General features: G+C 34.6%; 2 protein-coding genes across 8 annotated transcripts in view; one reads left to right on the top strand and one right to left on the bottom strand.

Moving 5' to 3' along the window:
• The window catches only part of GNB4 (G protein subunit beta 4), a 66,500-nt gene extending 60,869 nt beyond the window's left edge, over window positions 1-5,631 (top strand). For all 4 annotated transcript variants that reach the window (XM_070583174.1, XM_070583175.1, XM_070583176.1 and 1 more), the window contains one exon: window positions 1,308-5,631. In XM_070583174.1, coding sequence (XP_070439275.1) covers window positions 1,308-1,414 — 107 coding nt within the window. In that variant the 3' untranslated portion in view covers window positions 1,415-5,631. The remainder of the gene's footprint in view (window positions 1-1,307) is intronic.
• Window positions 5,632-6,184: 553 nt separating this feature from the next.
• The window catches only part of MFN1 (mitofusin 1), a 34,577-nt gene continuing 18,196 nt past the window's right edge, over window positions 6,185-22,565 (bottom strand). For all 4 annotated transcript variants that reach the window (XM_008521472.2, XM_008521551.2, XM_008521711.2 and 1 more), the window contains exons 10-18: window positions 18,566-18,687; window positions 16,545-16,671; window positions 16,262-16,366; window positions 15,887-15,989; window positions 15,513-15,742; window positions 13,449-13,601; window positions 12,492-12,688; window positions 10,328-10,462; window positions 6,185-8,539 (exon numbers count right to left, since the gene is read on the bottom strand). In XM_008521472.2, the coding sequence (XP_008519694.1) occupies window positions 8,458-8,539; window positions 10,328-10,462; window positions 12,492-12,688; window positions 13,449-13,601; window positions 15,513-15,742; window positions 15,887-15,989; window positions 16,262-16,366; window positions 16,545-16,671; window positions 18,566-18,687 (1,254 nt within the window). In that variant the 3' untranslated portion in view covers window positions 6,185-8,457. The remainder of the gene's footprint in view (window positions 8,540-10,327; window positions 10,463-12,491; window positions 12,689-13,448; window positions 13,602-15,512; window positions 15,743-15,886; window positions 15,990-16,261; window positions 16,367-16,544; window positions 16,672-18,565; window positions 18,688-22,565) is intronic.

The raw sequence follows: 22,565 nt of genomic DNA, 5'->3' as shown, positions 1-22,565 counted from the left end.
GTAACTTGCAGTATTTAGCCACAAGGTTCCTTTTTTGTTATGTGAACCATACTGGTAAATTTGCCCACTGCCAAACGTTGCCCTCCTTGGAGGTACTATGGAGAATATGAAGAGTTAGACAAGATGACTTTTGTTCCTGAGATCAGGGGAAAATGATACACTTAATTATATAGGGAGATAATGCAAACTCAAACACAGTATATTAAAGAAGAAATTCCTATTGAGAATTTGACATACTCTTTTTTCTGCTTTTAAAGATTTTATTTTTTTCCTTTTTCTCCCCAAAGCCCCCCCGGTACATAGTTGTATATTCTTCGTTGTGGGTCCTTCTAGTTGTGGCATGTGGGACGCTGCCTCAGCGTGGTTTGATGAGCAGTGCCATGTCCGCGCCCAGGATTCGAACCAACGAAACACTGGGCCGCCTGCAGCGCAGTGGGCGAACTTAACCACTCGGCCAGGGGGCCAGCCCCGAGAATTTGACATATTCTAATTTTTCTTTTAAATCTTTACATTTCTCATTTTCCTCTCAAATGTTTGGGAGTATTTAATCCTGTGTGGTGATCAGAATATCAAATGAGTTTAATATACAAAAGAAACAAAAATCTAGATGAGTTTGATGGTTTCAGAAAGTTATAACCAAAATATTCCAGTGTTTGGTGGTTAACAGAAGAAAGTAAATAAATTATGTTGGTATTTTTTGGAAGTGGTGATATAAGGTGACTTCATTCTTACTGTTTTTTTTGTTCTTGTGGTAAAAGGCTACTTCATTGAACTTCATTTAAAATTTGTTTTTGTTGAAAATGGCATAGCTCAGTGACAAAGTTTGGAGTATCATGAACTATAGAGATGTAGAATGAAAGTCTACATCTATTTTCCTAGATATAAGAAAGCATAATTGCAAAATCATGTTTCAAAAATGAAAAACACAGTTTGATGCACGTCAGAAATTCATGTAATATGAAGAATTGTCTTTTACATAATGTGTCCAGCTTGTCCCTGGCACTCAGTCGAACCTGTCAGCTACTCTTCTAGATCTTTTTTTTTGGTGAGGAGGATTGTCACTGAGCTAACATCTGTGCCAGTCTTCTTCTGTGTTCTAAGTGGGATGCTGCCACAGCGTGGCTTGGTGAGCGGTGTGCAGGTCCGTGCCCGGGATCTGAACTTGCGAACCCTGGGCCCCCAAAGTGGAGCGCATGAACTTAACTGCTACACCACTGGGCCGGCCCCGCTTCTAGATCTTTTATGCGTACACGTTTAATTCTAAAACTTACCCACTGCTAACTTTTTACTGAACTTTTGCTTTTCAGGTGTCCTTGCTGGTCATGACAACCGTGTCAGCTGCTTGGGTGTAACTGATGATGGCATGGCTGTGGCCACAGGCTCCTGGGACAGTTTTCTTAGAATCTGGAATTAACAATGCACACGAATTTTCTGTTCTCCGTTGGCATCTGGAGAAATCAGTGCTACAGCCTATAGCTGTGAAAAAAATTCTACCTTATATTTGCAGGTGAAGATTTTTCTATTGAGATTATTATATACAAAAAGCAGCTTTCGGTAAGCTACAAAACAAAAAAAAGGTGGAAAAAACAAGGCAGAGGTGCTTGCTGAGATCAAAAGGACTGGTGTATTAATTTGAGGAGTCGAGCTGATTTAAACGTGATGAATTTTTGCTTGTACTCAGTCTAATTCTTTATTTTTTGTGTGTAGAACAGAATATACACGTTATAGCAGCCTATGTTTGATTGTTTGCATTTTTTAAGAACTGCATTTTTAACTTCGTGTACATAAGAAATGTCACATTTTTGAGTTTTTGAACCAAGCACAGTAATGGATGGAAGTGACACCATATACGTGTGTGCTTATGTCTGAAGAAAGTCTCCTTGAATTCTGACCTTCCTTTTTAATCAAAAAGAGATCCTGGTTGCTTAATGTTTAAGAATGCTGACAGCCCTAGGTACCTCGGGGGAGTCCTTTTGACCATCATTAGTTTCTGGTACATCCTTTGCCATCCTATCAATTTAAATATGCCATTTTTCAGTCCTTTGAGGGGGGAGATAATCTGAAGGCCAGGGAATAAAGATTTCACTCTGAAATTTTAGACATACGTAAGAAACTCTTATTACATTAATAATAGGTAGATAGCAGTAATCGCATATAAATCGTTCTCCACATTTAGAAAGCTGATTATGATCAAATGACACTTTGAGTAATCCTCTAAATAGTTGGAATTTCCTATTGATTTCATATTCTAGAACTGAGGTTGTAGAGTGCCCTGGTTATTTCAGAGATTGAGAACATTTGGATTGTCCTTGCATCTAGACAATTTTTCCCAGTGTTCTCCGTCAGTATTGCATCTAGATAGGAAACGTATGACGGCATTGTTTATGAAGCGAGTGTAAAATCTAACCAGTCACTAGACCCGATTAGTTACAGTTGTAACAGGGTGGCTTTATGAATTTATGTTCACATAATATGAAATCGAAATTGATGTCAACTATCTGTGCCTTCAAAATTTAAAAAAGGAAACATTCACAATTTTTGCTTTTCTGTAATATTTCTTCCGTTAGCACAAAATTTTGGTTTCTAAGTGGTTTTGCTTCAAAGAATGCCTAGATCCAAGTGATCCCATTTGAAATCCAAAAGAAAAATTCCAAGAGCCGTTCTTAAAGGAGTCAGAGGAAAGTAGTAAGCAAGTCTTCTGCTTGTCAGAGGGTATAATAATGTGTCTATTACTAAAGGAATTTAAACAAAGATGCTTTCCTCTTGGATTTTCTCCTACAAATAAATCTAAATGATTAATAGAAGGTTGTTAGTCTTGTTTGATGGTGAATAGAGAAATGGATTGTGTTTGTATAGTAAACTGTGTCTGTTACCGTTGAGATAGGTCTCTCTTAACTTTTGATCACCTGTAACCCTAACCTAAATGCTCCCAAATTTTACTTGTAAATGTTCACTTTTATATTGTGGATGTGCTAATAAGTGCATCAACTAACTATAATGAAGTCAGTATCAGTTTTGGTTAAGATCAGTTGATATTAAAAATAGAGAATACAATGGATAGAGGGAGATTAAGGTATAGGACCAAAAAAAGACTGTTGTAGACGGCAGGCATGAATGTATATTTATATACACATTATTCTCAGATTTCTGTGGATTTTTGATATTAACGTTTGTGGACTATTTATATCACTTCATAAAGAGCAGCTCTTTGAGATAAGGTGAGAATATTTTAAAGAAACACCCTGATTTCCAACAAAAGGGGGGAGCTGAGGGTTTGCCATGTAGTTCAGCAATTCATTCCAAAATCCTGTTCAAGAAAGCACTTCAGCCATGTGCAAAGTAACCTTCTACCTATCTCTCCTGTACTCTGAAAGTTATTCTAGTAACAAGATACTTTAGAGAGGCACACAGACAAGAATTCTAGTCTTAAACATGTTGATAAAAACAATTTAAATGTTATCAAAGTTTTTGTCGATAGTTTAAAATCAACTCCCATAAATAAAATGTACCAGGCAACTGAAAACTAACCAAGTGGTTAATTATACATGTGACCAAATGGTGACCTCATTACCACATTACATACTAGTTAAACCTATGCCTTCTGGTGATATGGGTTCCAGTTGCTAAATATATTTGTTTTCTTGCAGTTTGAGTTCAGCTAATTGTCTAATTTTGCTGTGCATAAGACTTCCTGAAATCACTAAGAGGAGTATATAATTTGTGGAAGCACTGTATACTTTGAATCTTAGTTTTTCAAGACTTAAAAAATATGGCCAGATGTAGTTTTAAGGAATTTTCATCATCAAGAATATTGGAATTATCTGCTGCCTTTTTTTTTTTACCTTATACGTAATATTTAAACATAACATGCCTTGGCAGGTTTATTTGTAGACTCTTTAATCGCTTCATAAAGAGTTTTTTTGAGATCTGGCAAGAATACTTTAAAGGCATATTCCTTCCTAAAACAAAGTGATAGTGATTGCCATGTGGTTCAGCAAATCATCCCAAAACCTGCTCAAGAAGGCACTTCTTGCTGTTGGCAGGGACATCGCCACTTTGCTGGACAGGCCTCATTGTGGGCAGCTATACGATTAGAGATTTACATTACATATCTAAGGTCCCTCCCTAGTTCAGATTTCCATAGTTGTGATTCCATGGCTACATACACCATGCTGAGTTCCATCTTCACAGGGCAAAGCCTCGGGCTTACTATTGCAGCTGCAGGAGAGCCCAGGAGGCAGCTGTCCTTATTTTAGTTTAGACTCAGCTGAACTGATGAATACTGCATGACAGTAAACTAGCCCCTTAAACATAATGGAGGTAGCTGCTTCTGGAATGTGTTGAGCAATTTTAAAGTTAACCTATTAAAAGTGAAAAGGAATCTTGACTTCTCCAGGTGACAAAATGAAATTTCTCCTGTTGTTAAAAAACTAAGCTTTTCAAAGTGAAAAAGTTCAGGGAAATTTATGCTTTGATTACTGGTGAATGTCTCACATTTTAAATTATAACACAGTCGAATACTTGTGGCTTGTTTGTTGACGTGTTTAAACTTATGGAAACTCATTAAACAATCTCCCAAATGAGCCTATCATCATTTTAATAATGAAGATATTCTTTCTGTGATCTTTAGGGTATGAGTCGGGCTTAAATTTTTTTTTTTAAATTTGCTATTTCAACTTCTGTTTTCCTTTTTGCCTTTGTGGAAAGCAAAATTTAAAACTATTTCGTAGCTCTTGTTAGAATTTTTTAAACATCCACAAGTTAGACCATCTTTCTTGTGAGAAACGGTAGCACAATGAATACAACTGGTATTTTTAAATTAGATTAAGTAGAATGTGAAGTCCACTTCATACTTACTAGTTTTTCTCCCATTGTTCATTTTAAGTTGCCTTAAATTCAGTGCTATAATTAAAAATATTGGTTACAATAGGTACTCATTAAAATGGTCTATAGTTGAATGTCTAAGCTAGCATTGTTTAAAAAAGTAATTTATTAATCAGATTGATGGTACACCTTGTATTTAGCAAATTTGCTTGCATGTTGATAAAATTTCCTAAAAGCCTTTTTTCTTAAATCCAATTACTGATCCTATGAAAGTTATGATAATGCAGCATCATGAGAAAACTGGTTATGTGTTTCAACTGGTGTTAAATGTGCCCGACAAAATCTTACATCATACAGTATTTATGTTTTAATTAATAGAACTTCATTGATATATTGGTAGATATTTTAAGCCTTTCTGTCTTTTACACAATGGTGCTCTATCCTATTGTTCTCTCTTTTCAAAGAAGCATCTGAACACTTGTATTTGCATATTCTTACCCAAAGGCATCCATATCTAAGTGGTTTTTTAAAGTTGATTAAAATGCTTTTCTTCACCTAGAACGGTTTCTATACACTTGTGGCCACTTGACTCTGCATGTCAGTAGCGTGACTAGGGGAAGGGTGAATGTACCAGATTAAAGCTCTTATAACAGCTTTAAGCCAAACCAACTATGGACTTGTACCATGATGTAAAAGTATTCTTGGATCTCTCTTGCACAGTGATTCATTCCTTTATTTGTACAGTAGCTCTGTGAAATAATGTTGCTGTGAATTGATATTGTAATCAATAAAGTGCTTTTAACCAGATTTCATGTAGCATGTTTTAAGTCAGTTTTTAGGATTTATTTTGAAATTAAGTTCCAGAACGAAACTCCAAGCCCAATATGTCATGCTCAGCCCTGATTCCTTTATCTAAACATTGGTAATTATTGTCTTCATGAAAAAGTGAATGGGCTGCTGCCAGAAGCAAGGAATACAGTGGAGCACTACTGACCTATCTTTTGGTACTATAAGTGTTGGCTTACTGTTAAAGGCCACAGATTTTCCTTAAAAAGCAAACTTAAGTCATTCTTTCCCTGGAGCTCCCTTAGGATAATTTTGTTTCCTTTGTGTAATTTTTAAATAACTGATAGTATTGATAAAAAGTTTTTACCACTTTGATTTCATCACCACAACCTTGGAGGGGGACGAATGAGCAAACTTTCAGTACTGAGCCAGGTGCACTAAACAAGTTAGTTAGTTAATGCAATCGAGAGATGAGCCCGTCCACCCAAAAGAGTGTATATGCCCACCATAAAAATTATTAAGAATGAAAAATTAAAACTCACTAAATGCCAGTATAAATGCTACAGTTACCAACTATCAGGCAAACGAGTTTTATTTTCACCTTGGAGCTTGCATACTTATAAAAAGATGTTTTTTTAAAAAGTTTAAGGTTATACAAAGTTTATAAATAATTCTGCAAACATTTGAACTACATAGCTGTAAATTACATAATTTCTGCATAATTCATGGGTTTTGCCATGGTGGCATAAATGTTGGGTTTCATTATTTTAGTGTTCCATTCCAACATTTATACATTTTTAAACTTGATCAGGGGAGCTGCATTCCAACTAGCGATGGAAAATTTACTATAAACTTACTACAGCAGAACCACTATTCCAGTAGTTTCCAAACTTTCGCATGCATCAGGATCACATGGAGGGCTTGTTAAAACATACATTGCTGGTCCCCAAACCTAGTATTCGATTTAGTAGGTCTGGGGTGAGACCCAAGAATATGCATTTCTTACAAGTTCACAAGTGATACTGTTGATCCAGGGACCAAACTTTGAAAACCGCTGTACTACACTAATGAGGTGATATACCACCACTTTGCTATTTCAAAAGTTCAAGGACTTTTGTCTAAAGATTAAGGCTTTGGGGTCAGCCTGGTAGCATAGTGGTTAAGTTCGCACACTCCACTTCGGTGGCCCAGGGTTTGCGGTTTGGATCCCAGGTGCAGACCTACACAGCGCTCATCTAGCCATATTGTGGCAGCATCCCACATATAAAATAGAGGAAGATGGGCAACAGACATTAGCTCAGGGCCAATCTTCCTCAACAAAATAGATAAATAAAATAAAGATTAAGGCCTTGAACTTGTAACTAAATCAGCAGTACCCCATCTCAGACATCAGTTTTTCATGGTGCAGCTGGTAATCCCACTTGGTGGTGGTTTGTACCATCTTTTGGTTATAAAGCAACAACAAAAGCTATAAACTAATAATTATTTGGATTTGAATACTGCATCCTAATATCCTATTTGCATAAAAATGTATTTTTAAAAGGCTTCTATGGCCTAGATGTTATTTTCTCCTTAAAATATCATGAAAAATAGTGTTGCACCTGCTATGAAAAGACTGAATAGCATCCAGGAGCCTTAAAGGCACAGAAAAGGAAGTATTGAGTATTAAAAAGAAGAGAGCCTGAAAGTTCTCCCTCCCAGGGACAAGCAGCATAAACTATACTTGGCCAAATGCACTGTGTCTTCTGGGAGCGTGCATTTCTAACAAGCATCTAGGTGATGCTGATTTGGTGGTCCTCAAGACTGCATTTTGTGTAGCAAAGCCCTAGAAAGTCATTTTTTTAGGTTTCCATATAAGTTTCAATTCATTTTTAACACATAAACAGACACAATATTTGAACCCATAAACATTTCATTAAGGTAAAAAATACAGTAATAATTTTTAACCATGCCCGGGCAAATTCATACAATTAAAGTAAAAGCCAGCTCAGGGGACAATCCAGCAGTATCCTTGGCAAATATCTTCTGAGGAACAGCGTTTGTACATGACTGTAACCACCCAAAATTCAGACCTCCCATATCTTTGGCTATTTTTATCACTTCAAACTTTATTCCTAAAACTGAGATAGAAAGCTTTCCGTAGTGTAATCATAGTTGACGCTGAAAATGTTTCTTTAGAAACAGATCAGGAAACTAGACCCAGGTACTTTTATAAGAAACTATAATAACAAACCTTTATACTGTTTATATCAGTTTTAATGGGAATAAAAGAGGGAGTAAAAACAGCATAATTATTAGTGGTTTACATACCCGCCAAGGATGGCAGAAGTGATTGTAACTTGCATAAATAATATACTCAAGAACATTTCACACTCCTTCTTGGTGGTTAGAGCAATGCAGTTTATAAAACAAAAAAGTAACTATTCTCATTAGAGGAGGCATCAAAAATTAGTTTTGAGAAAGAAGATGAAAGAAGCATTCTCCAACTCCTGGATGCCAGGAAGCAGAGTTTTTCAGAATCAAAAACAAAGAGAGCCCTAATTAAGAGCAAGGCCCCACCCCTCAGGGGTCACATAGTTGGTTCTGTTTCTTTTAACTAATTCATCATTTTAACACATCAAACAATTTAGCCTTTTCTTTACCCAAAATTAAAACTACAGAGACATCATAACACTCTTCAGAAATGCAAACACCTGAGATAGATCATTACCAGAATCTACACAAGGATTTGCTATTTAGGTGCAGTTAGTATAATTCATATTTAAAGTCATTTCATAAAAATAACAACTGTCCCAATCTTCCAAGTTCCGTTTTCTCCTACGATGATCACCAAAGTAATCTCTACTGTTAAGATTCTTCTTCACTGCTTGAATGTAGAAACTGCTTAGTAAAATTCTCCAGCTCATTTTCAAGTTGAACAGCTTTATTTCTAATTTAAAAAAATGAATAAAACACCAATCTAATTATCATAAAGGTCAATGAGAAAAAAAATGCATTAGAGAGAAAAAGAATCACTAGCCAGCTGCTGCTACATTTATCTGAACTCAGATTAAACTGTTCTCAACCCTTTCAGAGTATTATATGTCAAACTATAGCTTTGCAGTGACCGCAGAATCCAGTGTCCAGGACTTAAACGGGAGTCATATCCTAAGTTATGTACAGTCATAACTGTCCTTGAATTCCCGTTAAGTTAAGCATAAAGTACAGAATAAGCAGTTTTATGTATACATAAAGTAGCTGGCAGATGTCAAAGGATCCTGGTATACCAAAAATACATTTTTTAAATACTAGAATTGTACTTGATGCAGCCTAATGCCCATAAGAGAGGAAAACCAGAACTAAAACTGACAGAAGAACACAGATTTGTGTCTCCGTTCTCATGCTATTCCCGGGGGCACACATACACTTGAATGAGATTCCCTTGTTTTTCTCTTGGCCTTGTTTTTTGTTGCTGAGTGCACATGGTCAAGGTCATGTAAGTTACATGTACATATGAACTCCACTGTTCCACTGTTCATTTCTTTAGGCCACTCTCCTGATGCATTAGGTAAGTTAAATTCTACTTGAATGGCTGAGCCTAGTCTCGTAACAATGGAGACTCCAAATACTATGGTATTTGTTATTGTAAATTTTCCTGTTTCTAAAGATTAGATCATCAAAAATATCTATACTTATTCAAGTCAGTCCTGCCAAAATCAGAAAGCTACATAAATATCAATAATCTATTTCATCATTTATGTTTTACTGTAACAAGATGAAACACTATTTAAAAACCTAAGTAATAAAAAAAAATTCTACCGGATACAGTTTCACCAAATTTGAAAGGTTGTATTTGGAATAATCTAATTTAAAATAGGAGCAGTGGAATACATGAAATTCACTTGGGTGAGTTTGTGTGTGTGAGGTTGGGGTCTAAGTGATAAGCAGTCGTCTTTTCCAGATTCTGAAACTGAGGTGCAATGAGAATGTGACTGCTGATCAGATTAAGACACCATGGATAGACAACTGCCACAGGTGTTTTAAATATCTGACCCAAAAATCAGGTCACAAGAACAGCCTCTCTAATTTGCAGGCATTGCAAGCTGCTCTTATATGGGCAATTGCATGTAGCATATGCCCTGGTAAGTAGCAGCAGAGATTAAATAATGCTTAAGGATTTTCCCAGACTTGTAAGTGAGGAAGATAATGGGTAATAAAGCTGAAAGTTAAGAACTGCCAAGTATAGACCTCATGATGACACTCATTTGGTCTTGTCCCCCAAAGCAAAATTTATTTAGACCCCAAAGAATCCATGATAAATCATATTAAACCAGAATTCCACATTATATTAGGACATCTTGTTTACTTTTGTAGCTTCAAATTTAACCATACTCAATAGTCTCCAATGAGAATAGAAATTATGGGTCTTGGATATACAGAACGAAAAACTCGTACTTTTAATTACAGAACAACTGCTCTGAAAAAGGCCTAATATAGCTTAACAGAGAGTTGTAAGTTTAGATTAAAAAAATTCCTTTTAATTCAGATTTGTTTTTTCTTTTTGAAATTAGCTTTCATTGAAATTGCAAAATATATCGAATTATATATGGTAAATTATAATCTAAGCCAAGCAGAAAGCTAAAAGTTTTAATACAAATTCACTAGTGGTTTTACATAATTATATTTTGGTAATGAGACAAACAAATGTTCATATTATTGAGAAAAAACATTCAAATACCTCAGGAGCTTTGCATTGTGTTGTATTTTCTCCAACTGATCTATTTCTTTGGATAATCTAGCAATTTCTTCTTCCAGATGTCTTTGTGTAACATCAACTTGTTGGCACAGGCGAGCAAAAGTGGTCGCCATTTCCCTTAAAATAAAAACCAATTTTATCAGCAGTCATGAATGCCTTTTAAAACAAATAAGCATTAATTTAAAGCTTACATGAAAAGGAGATCACACGTTTAAAAAACACCTAAAACACAAGTAGCAAAGAACACTGCTAAGAATGGTATGAGGGAGGGTATGGCACTTGTAAGCTTAATTTCGTCAGGCCTCAAGACAATGTGCAGTAGGCACCATCACGTCTGCTATATGGTCGTGAATATGAACAAGCTATGCAAAAGCAAAAGATGGCTATATTTCTTCAGGAGCATAAAAATAAGAAAATACTGAGGACAAAAAAGAAAATTTTATAAACTTCTGTGACTTAGGCAAAAATAACCAGGTTTCTAGAACCAAAGTGTTGTATTTAACTTGTGTGCTACTTAATACATTAGCTTTGGCAAACATTATGTTTACATTTTTACAACAAGGAGCATGCATAGTAGGTGTGTAGTACCTTGGAATATGATTAACTGACTGACTTGTTTTTCTCTGCAACTATTCTGTATATTTTCATCCTTCCCATGGTCTTTTTCTTCTCCATTCTCTCCCCATCCCACCAAACACCAGTATTAGACAAATGAAGCATCTTTCATTGTTAATATCTTGTTAAATTAATATTTACCTAGTATTATTATAACGGAGTAATTATTTGAGGTTGCCTCCATTAGAGTGTAAAGTCCTCTATGAATGGAAAGCTTCATTAACTTTGTTTTTACATATGTGAACCTCAGCTGATTCTTTTGGAGGCCCAGGTATCATCATTAAAGAAGAGATCTTCCCTAATATAAATAAATTAAAACTATTCTATTAAATAGAAGCTCAGTAAGTATGTGGTAAATAAATGAATGAGAGAATGAACTAATTCAGTGGCCTCAAAGCTGTGCCCTCATTATTTCCATTCTCTACTGCTCTAACTACGTTAGTACAGACTTTGATCTGTGTCTGAAACAGTTTAATCTCCCTGTAATTCTTGACTCCTTAGTCGGAACCATTCTATACCACCACACCACTGCAAAATTATTTGTTCTAGAGCTAAATGTTAACGTCAATCACTCCCAGGATTCCTAATTATCCAAACTCCTGTCCTAGTGTTAGGTTTATACTTGAATGTACCCCCCTTACAACCACATCTGCCACACTGAAATTTTCTCCTTATGTTTCTGAACACGTTCCTTTTTTCCCCGCCCTCTTGCCTTTGGTTTGGGCTATTTTCTCTGCTTAGATCTTCCTCCTCTGCACGTTCAAATATCATTAGGCTACCCCTCCTCCAGGAAACCTTTATTGATTCACTATCCTTCATGACTTAAGATTCTAGAGCCTCACATAATGTACATGCATAATTTTGTACATTATTTCTTCTATCAAATTACAATCATCTTTAGCTCCGAGAACTTTTTAATCCAGCTCTCAGTAGCATCCAAATACAAAATATCATGCACCAACTTAACTGGAATTCTACATACTTTTACTAAATCAATGAAACAAATACTTAAGATACATAAAAAAAGAAACTCAGCTGACCTAGGTATTTATTATAGTAATAAAATTCTCAAGTTCTAAAAAGTTATGCCTTTGAACTTATAAATCTGGGTTGTGTCAGTAAAAATAAATTACACTCACCATCATGCATTTTGACCCCCCACCTTGTTGGTATCATTCTATTTTTTCACATTGGTGGTAATTACAAAATGTGTTCACATTGTGATAATTCTTTGAACTATATTTTTTTTTCTTTCTTTTGCTGAGGAGGATGCACCCAGAGCTAACATCTGCTGTCAATCTTCCTTTTTGTATGTGAGCCACCACCATAGCATGGCCACTGACAGACAAGTGGTATAGGTCCAAGCCCAGGAACTGAACCCCGTCTGCCAAAACTGAGCAGCCAAACTTAACCACTAGGCCACCTGGGCGACCCTGAGCTGTATTCTTATTTGTGCATTTTCTGCAGGTATGTCACAGTTCAATAAAGCTTTTTTAAAAAAAGACAAAACAAGACAAGTCTTTCAACTTACTGCTGTACTTGATGGCTGCAGTTTGCACTTGTGAAGCTGACAATCATCTGCAGTTTCTCAGTGGCATAGTTCACAAACTGCTGTTTAAAGGCTCTCTCCTTAGCACGGGTGGTCCAGGTCAGCCTTTCATAAAGATACAAAGCTCCATACATACTTAATGAAACAGATATGAGTTTCCAGCCTACAGTTTTCCAAATCTGTAAGATAAATTCACAAGAAAAACACCACTAGGAAGATTGTACTAAAACGCATTTTAGGAAACTCATCAGCTCCCTACAGATGTTTGAGTCAGATCCATTTTTTAAAAATGTATATTCCTTCTCTATGAGAAAATCTGAAGTTACCGGAAATCAATCAAGCTGAAAAAGGAGCAACACATAAACATCAGGCAAGAACTTTTATAACCTGCCAGACATTTGGTAAGTTGATTCAATGTTTCTCAAAAAGGAATGTTAATGTTTTTAGGTCAGAGGTTTCAAAAACCAAAACAAGTAAACTATGCTGTTAATGAAATTTTTCTTTAACATATAACAACTACTACTAAAAAGTAATCTTTCATACTTTAAGGCAGATCCCTTTGGTATTCAGAGGCGGCTAGCTGAGAGACCTGGATCATCCTTGTTATTCCAACATACAAATACTGCTTCTTTGTGTGCTGTGATGAAAAGTAGTCTGGAAATATTGCTTTAGGAACAAGCTAGTTGTTGGTGTTTCTTTCCTAAAGATGTATTTTTTAAAAATTTATATTGTGGTAATCATTTTGCAATATGTACATATACCAAATCATCACGTTGCACACTTAAAACTAATACAATGTCACATGTCAATTATATTTCACTTTAAAAATAAATATTTTAAAAAGTATAAGATTAGACTTGTGAAACTCTTCTTAATTCATTAACCTGTATCTTTTCATGTCATTTTACAGATCTTGGAAATTAAAAAGCAGTTTCTTACCACTCCTCCAACAACAATGATGCCCACTGAAGTTCTAGATGTAAGAGAAGCTAATCCCGTTATCAAGGTAACCATGAGTTCTTCCTGTGAGGCATTATCTGGTGTTGCTGGATTGGTAGGAGCAGTGGGAGTAGAAGCTAAAGATCTGGGGAGCTGATACGGTTGGGAAAAAAAGATTAGTACAATTAAACCACTGCAAATGGAAGACTTACACTTACAAAAGTCTACTGTATTTGTTTTAAAATTACAGTACTATCTCTATTAAAGGAATGACTCCAATTAATGAGTTTACCATAAATACATGAAGAAAATTAAAATGGTTTGAAAATTATTTTCTATGACATGGACCAATGACATCATGAAGAATAATGAATTTTCATAATAAACAATGAGCCCACGTATAACAGTAGGCCCTCCACTCTCAAGAGGAATTAAAACAATTTAAAAAAATTCTAACACCAAAAACGCAATCCTTAAAAAAAAAAGGGACACCAAAATTAAAACCTTTACACTTCAAAATACACCATAAGAAAATTAAAAGACAAGCCAGAGGGGGGCTGGCCCCGTGGCCGAGTGGTTAAGTTCGCGCGCTCCGCTGCAGGCGGCCCAGTGTTTCGTTGGTTCGAATCCTGGGCGCGGACATGGCACTGCTCATCAAACCACGCTGAGGCAGCGTCCCACATACCACAACTAGAAGAACCCACAACGAAGAATATACAACTATGTACCGGGGGGCTTTGGGGAGAAAAAGGAAAAAAATAAAATCTTAAAAAAAAAAAAAAAAAAAAAGACAAGCCAGAGACTAGAAAACACATCTGATAAAGGACTTATATCTAGAATACATAAAGAACTCCTACAAGTCAATAAGAAGCCAAATAACCCAATTAAAAAATGGGCAAATGATCTGTATAGAAATTTCACAAAAGAACATACACAAATGGCTAATAAAAACATGAAAGATGTTCAAAATCATTAATCACAAGGCAAACACCAATCAAAACTATAATGAGATACCACTTCATACCCACCAGAATAAAAAACAGACAGACAATAACAAGTCTTGATGAGAATGTTGAGAAACAGAACCAGACACACTGCTGATGGGAATGTAAAATTGCACGGCCACTTTGGAAAATAGTTTGGCAGTTCCTCAGAAAGTTAAACATGGAGTTACCATATGGCCCAGCAATTCCACTCCTAGGTATATTCTCAAGAGAAATGAAAACAGATGTCCACATAAAAACAGTACATGAGTGTTCACAGCATCATTATTTGTAATAGCCAAAAAGTATAAACAACATCCATCAACTGATTAATGGATAAATAAAATGTGTGATCTCTGTAACAGAGTATTATTCAGCCAAAAAAAGGAATGGAGTTCTGATAATATGCTACAATATTCACGTACCATGATGATGAACCTTGAAAACATTATGCTAATTGAAATAAGCCAGACACAAAAGGCCAAATTTTGTATGACTCCATTTATAGGAAATGTCCAGAAAGGGCAAAACGATAGCTACAGAAAGCTGACTAGCAGTAGGGCTGGAGGTGGGAATGATGATAAATGCAAAAGAACACAAGGGTATTTTTTGAGGTGATGAAAACGTTCTAAAACTGAATTGTGGTGATGGTTGTACAACTCCATAAATCTTCTGAAAAATTCACTGACCTTATAAATTCAAAAAAGTTTTTTTAAATGCTTGCATTTATTTTTATTTGAAGTCTGAAAACAAAAAATTTTTAAGATAAAAAAATAAAAAGCAGAGTTTCAAAAATTAATGTAGAACAACCTACAACAGTAACGTATGAAAACATTGGGATTGGTTTTCCATTATGCATAGTATACCTAATTCAGAAATGGCTCTATGTGATAGATATTAGCTCACAAATACGCAAATTTGACACAGCTAGTTCTGTTAGAGAAAATCACATAAGGAAAACAAAAAAGGAGAATCTCAATCGGTATAATCAAAAATACATACCTGTGTGGTACAGCAATAACCACCTAATAAAAGGCCTACTCCAAAACAAACAAACAAAAAACAAAAACAGAAGACTTACTTGAAAGATAGGCTCTGACAACCCCAGAAGCACCCTCTGAGCATTCGTAGGGCCCAGGAAACGATGGACAAGGGAAGCCCAGCCCAGGGAAAAACGAAATACAATATCCTCCTGAAAGTCTGAACATAACTTGTGGCAATTTAGGTCATAGCTGAGATCAAATTTCTTGCAAGGAATCAGTGTATGTAGTTTATTCTGTATACCGGCTGGAAGTAACGGCTTCAAGTTTTCTAGAAAGAACAAAATTATGACATTTATTTCAAGAAATGATAGTAAGTAATGTTTTACATTTTACAAAATACCTAAAGGAAAAAAATCCTTTACCAACAAAAGAAAGAAAAAACTACACATGAACTTGTGAACGTAAATATTACCAATAATTTCTTGCTGGGATTGAAACATTGAAGCGTTGACTTCATTGGTGCAACGATCAGCCAAATTTCTTCCCATACCATCTTCTATGTGCTTATTTAACTCCTGTTAACAATGGTAAGTGTCGACATTATTCTTTCTCTAGAGCATATGCAGATTTTATAAAAACTTTTAAAAAGTAGTAAATGCTAAAATGATCTTATTCTAAGAGGATAAGTTTTCTGTGTAGTCTATAGACAATGTAGTTTATATTTATTACAAGAGTGCACAGGCGATACAACAGTTTGTGTACTGACTGCCACGAAGACAGTAAAATGTCTACACCACTAAATAAGAGTATAGAATAAGAAGAGGAAACTGAGTAACTTTTAACTTACATTTTTATATACTTTCAATACACTTGGAGTAGGATGAAACTCAGAACAAAATTCATCAACCAAAACAGACAGTCGACAAATTTCATCTGTCATTGCACATGAAACCTGAAGATAGGAAAAAAATCAGAGTTTAAAAAATTAAACAAGACTACCAACTACTCAAGAAATCAAACTGAGAAAAATTTAACAAAATATTCCTTTAAGGTAACAGGGATAACATTTTAGCATTATCAAAAACATTTCCATTTCCAGATATTTTAACCACAAAGTTACCGTCACCCACCTTGTTTGCCACCTCCTCCGTAACCTCCCTGATTTTTTTCTTCACATCTAGTGTTAAAAGATTCATCTGGTTTTGGATAAAGTCCAGTCTATCAATTTGGTCTTCCCTCTCCTCCATTGAATAAACCCTATTACAGCATGAAAAGTAATTAATATTCAGGGTATACTGAAGTCCCAAAACAACTACGCAAGGGCACTCACTTATGTATTAAACCATCTGTTAGCATGACAGAATAAAAAAACCTATTTCAACATCTAAAAGGATTCAAATAATATTTCACTGATAAAATATTTTACAGATGATCAGATATAAACTACTGTGTCTCTCTGCCCATGTGGCACCTGAATCCCACAGAGGGTTAATAAAGATTCTAAATCTCCAAATATTTCACAGATATGAACAGTCAAAATGGAACTCAATACTGACTTTATTTAATAAACGGTCAGCAAATGACATCCTGCAAGGCAAACCCAGCCAGCTGTCTGTTTTTGTTATTAAAGTTTTCTTGGAATATAGCTGTGCCCATCCATGTACCTACTGTCCACAGGGCAGCTTTTGCTCTACAATTACAGAATTGAGAAGTTGCAAGAGATACTACGGCCCACAAAGCCTAGAATATTTTATTATCTGGCCTTTACAGAAAATCTGTCAACCCCTCGATGATACAGGAAAACAAAACCTGAGATCCTTTTAAGATCACCTTTAGCTAAAAAAGTTCCCAAGACATTATGATTATAGAAACCATCCTCAAATCACATCATCTTTGCGCCATGTCTAGTTCAATGTCCTATTTATTTATTTATTTTTGCTGAGGAAGGTTAGCCCTGAGCTAACATCTGTTGCCAGTCTTTCTCTACTTTATATGTGGGTTGCTGCCACGACATGGCTGACAAGTGGTGTAGGTCCATGTCCAGGATCCAAACCTATGAACCTGGGCTGCCAAAGCAGAGCACAGTGAACTTAATTACTAGACCATGGGGCCGGCCCCTCCTGTATTTTTCTAATTTAATAATATTAAAGTCAACCCAGTGGACCAAAAACTCACTTTGGCTACTATAACAAAGCAATTGAGCTGGAAGGGATATAAACGGCAACAGAATCTCATTACATATAAACATTGTACAGGGCTTGAGATCAGACTCTGGGTTCTCACCCTTATATTTTATATGCTGGAAATTCTCTAAATTCTGTATATAATGCATCCTGCAAAAGTGTCAAAATCAAGCAATAGACTTAGACAAGATATGAGTGGAGTTTTGTCCCCAGCAAGATCAAATACATTTAAAATTCCCAATGTTATGTCATCTTGGACTTAATCTTTGAGGATTTATACCTTTCCTTTGATTGGCTTAAGCCCACTAAAGGTTCAGTTGAGGCTTAACATCATTACGTTTGTCACATCTAACATCTTGATCTTTGTTTCAAGTGTACCAAGTTTGTGTGAACTGCCCTTTAGTGCTGGCACTTCCGTGTATTCATTTTCATCTTTATAAGGTAACAAATGGGATAAAATCACGCAGTACAATATGACATATAGGGTAGTGCTTACCAAACTGACTTTCTGGCTGGCAGGTAATATCCCTTCGTTTGTTTACCATCCAATAAAAAACCATAACTGGCATAAAAGAGTGATTTCAAGGTATCAGTGTATGAATACGTGAAAGATGGGTCACAGGGTGAACATAAAGAAGAGGGTCACCTGTTTTGGACCTCTTCAAAAAATTCTGAAGAAACGGTTCTTCCACCACTTTAAAGATATTATAAAGCCAGTAAACATTTTAAAATCACAACTCTCACATGAGAATACTGAGATCCAGGGAATGTAAATGATGTGTTCAAAGGTTGCAGAATATTTAGTTTCAAATATACATTTAAAACCATCTAAGTAGGCATCAGCTAAACCCACAAGGTTGATTTTAGTGTGGAAAGTATTTATAACAATTTGAAACCTTTGTCTAAAGAATTCCTATTGACACACAAAAAAATTAAAATTTTTATTTTGCAGTAGAATGAATTCATACCTTTTGTCTGCTGCTGCCACGTTTATTGAATCCATTATGTTTTTCACAGTATCTAGTATCTGTTTAGCTCTGATAGTGTGCTGTTCAAACTTTGTTTTCACTGCTGACTGCGAGATACACTCCTGCGAGGGGCCCAAGCCATAACACATTACTGTAATTCCATCACAACATTTTCAGGAATTTAAACACAAAAACTTGCTGTTTCTAATTTAACCAAAACAGAAATTAGGATAGAAAATAAGTGCATGATAAACACAACTTAAAATTACAAAGGTTAAAAAAAATTACAAGGATTCAAAAGTAAAAAGGGCTTTAACAGCAAGTTCATATCTGTGTAATTTTACACAGTAATGTGCAATGGTCTTCTGACTATAATACTTTTAAAAATAAACAGGGTACTACTTTCAAAGTTAAAAAAGGTTTCCTCATTAGAATTACAAATTTTATTTGGATCGCCTGTAATCTACTTCTAATCCATCTATCTTGATTTTTCTCATACTTGCGATAACCTAATGAAGTTCTTAATTGAGTTATAAATTTGAATTCTACCTTATTAAAAAAAATTAGTTGAATGATATGATTCACATAAGGTTATTAAAAAGGATTTCTACAGATTAAAACTTGAACAATTTGAAAACTACTCTTTAACAACCTAAGCGATATTTTAAATCGTTTACAGAAAAATATCTACAGCTATTCCAAAGATAATCCTGTTATTGTCACTGGTCTACAGTGTGTGCATACAGGTCTGAATGATGCTCCGTCTCATTTGTTTCACCTTCAAGCCACTACAGCTCCTAACGCACTAATAGTTGTACAAATCAATTAGTGTTTCATATTCAGTGTTTTTTTAAAATAGAAGAAACACATCAGAATTACTATGTTTATTTTGTGAAATTTTTGTTTCGATTTCAATATGTACATGCTACTTGTTATTTAAAATATTTGCTGTGACTCATCACTGAATGTTTGCAAAATTAAGTTAAAAGTGGCCTTTTTTATTTCATAGAAAATCAAATTCTATACTGACATAACATTTGAAAACTACAAGTATTTACAGAGAAATGCTATCGGTCTTTGAATAATCAAGAAATGCTAGCACGACATCAATAACAAAATAGATGTTTTGTAGGAGGCCTTGTTTATTTTCTATGATAAACTTTTAAAAATTAGGACTATGCCCCAACTATCCAATATTTCCATGAATTCATCTTCTTGAACTTCTTTATCTACATAACTAGTACAAATTGTGGTAATTACTTTCTAAAGTAATTACTATCCTTCATCAAAATAAATAGCTTTCAGGCTTTAAAAGGTATTCATTTAATACTCTAGTACTGTTTATCTTGAAATCATTAGTATGTTACGTTCATTCAATGTACTATTTATAACTTACGCTTAGCTTTTACATCTCTAAAATGATTATTCACTTCACTAAGACAGAAAAGACTTTTAAAATCTCTTTGCTATTGTAGCTGCCCTCTTCTGTATTTTGTTTGAGGTATACAAAACAAAACAGACTCATTTCTTTAGCTATAGGGAACATGAGGTAATTCATTAGTTAACAGTTTATAAAGCCTTAACTCAGAGCCCATTTTTTCACTGCATAGCCTGACTTTTCCTCATGGCTCAGCTCATTTATACATCATTCAGTATCACTAATCCTAAACAGATCAGTGGTAGGAAGCTACAATATTCCTGTTCTGTACATGCCAAAGCAAAACCCACCACCAATAACTATGCAATATTAAGTTAAACATTTAAGGTATAAACTGCTTATTTTCTAATGACCAAAACAAAGCTTTGATTTTACTTTAAATAACTGTATCTCATAAATTGGCAAATTAACCTCCACAAAAAAACCATAATAAAGGCAAAATAATATTTCTAAAAGAAAAAAAAAGCTTAAAAGAAATTCTATGTTCCTCGATGAAGCAGATCTAGATATCAGCAATGAAGACCCAAAATTTATAGACGACAGCACAGTATTAGAGCTAGACTAGACAGAAAAGAAAAGATCTCCAAAAGTTAGTAGGCAATATAAAAGTCACTCCTTGATTCAAAACTACACAAGTGAATAAGTATAAAGGAAAAAGGCAATCTTATTCTAATTAAGAAGTACCCCACACTGATGTTCCCAATGATCAGAAATATATTCAGAGTCAAGCTGCAAAAGAAATACTCTATTCTGAAATAAGTATGGGAAATGCTAACAAAGTTTCTCTACTGAATTATTTCTCAGCGCCCTTAATAGACTAATATGCTTACAAATCTCCACAGGAACACATATAGCGCGCAGCAGTTCCCACACTTATTTTATCAAGAACTCTAACTTTCCAAGAAGTTTAAAATACTACACCAAACCAATTTAAATTCCATCTTGTCAGAGTATCCTGTAGGCTGTTTTAAAATCTATTAAAGATTTAGAACCAAAACAATAATTACATCTCAATTAAGAGAGTTTTCTGATTTTCTAATACTAGCTAAAGAAGCTGGCTGGTAATTAATCATAGTTACATGTTTGTAAATATTGTATTAATATTTATGTGTAACTGAAACATAAAACAAACTTGTCAAGTCCCCTTGATGTAAGCAACCTCAAACACCCAATAACATGTTATTCACCACACCCAACTTATTTTGAAATATTTTAAACTGACAGGAAAGTGTAACAACACCAATATACAATATACCTTTCAAGTAAATGTACCAAATGTTAACATTCAGCCTCATGTGTTTATCTTTCCTTCTCTCTCTCCATACGGATAGAGAGAGAAATACATAGATATGTCTATATAGAGAGAAACACATACATTTTCATACATATATATATATATATTTTCCTGTTGAACAATCTGACAATTCACTGCAGCCACCATGACCTTATTACTAAATATATTAACATGTGTCTCTTAAGAACAGGGATACTTTCTTAGCCAACTACGAAACTATTATTGTATTCAGAACATTTATCACTGGGACAATACTATTAACCTAACACGCAGTAGTCCATTTTCAAATTTCACCAGTGGTCCCAGGAATGTCTTTTACAACAAATCCACTGACATTTTAGCAGAGTTATCTTATAACTCTTTCCCATTATAAACCAAAACTATACTAAATTTAGATCTCTAAATTGCCTTCAGAATAAATACCTGTGCAAATATGGGTTAAAAAACAGTAAGAAAACATATTAATAGAATTAACATTGATTTTCTTGATTTTCCCTGATTTAATTTCTAAGCCTTATTTAACCTGGTACTCTAAATGTTCCTAATACTTAGCTCCTTTGGAACCAAATGAATCTCAAGAAGTCCATGGCAAATATCAGACTGTTTGATAAAAATGATGAACTTCGTACAGTTTTTCTTTTCACAAAATCATCTTACAAGACTACAAAAAAAAGTTGATTCTAAAAGCAAAGAGAAAATGTGTATAAAGGCCACATTCTTGTCATCACATTGTAAAGAAATCAAGAAATTAATAACCAAAATTTGGATGAAAAGAATCAAAACATCTGAATTTTAACAACTCCTGTATTCAACAGGAAATGCCAAAAACTATAATTAAAAACTAATAAATAATGAAAACTAAACTGGATACCGAAACGCATGGAACATGTCCAAAGCTAAATCCACAGACAAATTCATAGCCCTAAATTCTTTCCTAAGGAACAAAAACCAAAAAAACAATTTCACTTAAAGTATAAAGCAAAAGAAATCTATGTTTAAAGATTAACATAGATTTTAAAGAATAAAAAATACTATTTATCACTGATTGATTAACCAAGGGCTGGGGCTGGGTCTTTGGAGGATAAAGCAAAGCAATTAAATCACTGGCAAATCCAACTAAGGTTAAATACACATACATATATATTTAATTTATACATGTAAATACATATATGTGTATATGTATACATGTATGAGTGAGAAAGGATACAGGAGATTTAAAAAAACAATTTTACCCTACCAAATTATAAATTCTCAGAAATGAATCAATT

The sequence above is a fragment of the Equus przewalskii genome, chromosome 18 (assembly GCF_037783145.1).
Source record: "Equus przewalskii isolate Varuska chromosome 18, EquPr2, whole genome shotgun sequence".
NCBI lineage: Eukaryota > Metazoa > Chordata > Mammalia > Perissodactyla > Equidae > Equus > Equus przewalskii.
The sequence above is the reverse complement of the archived record's forward strand: the minus strand, read 5'-3'. Positions and strand labels throughout refer to the sequence as shown.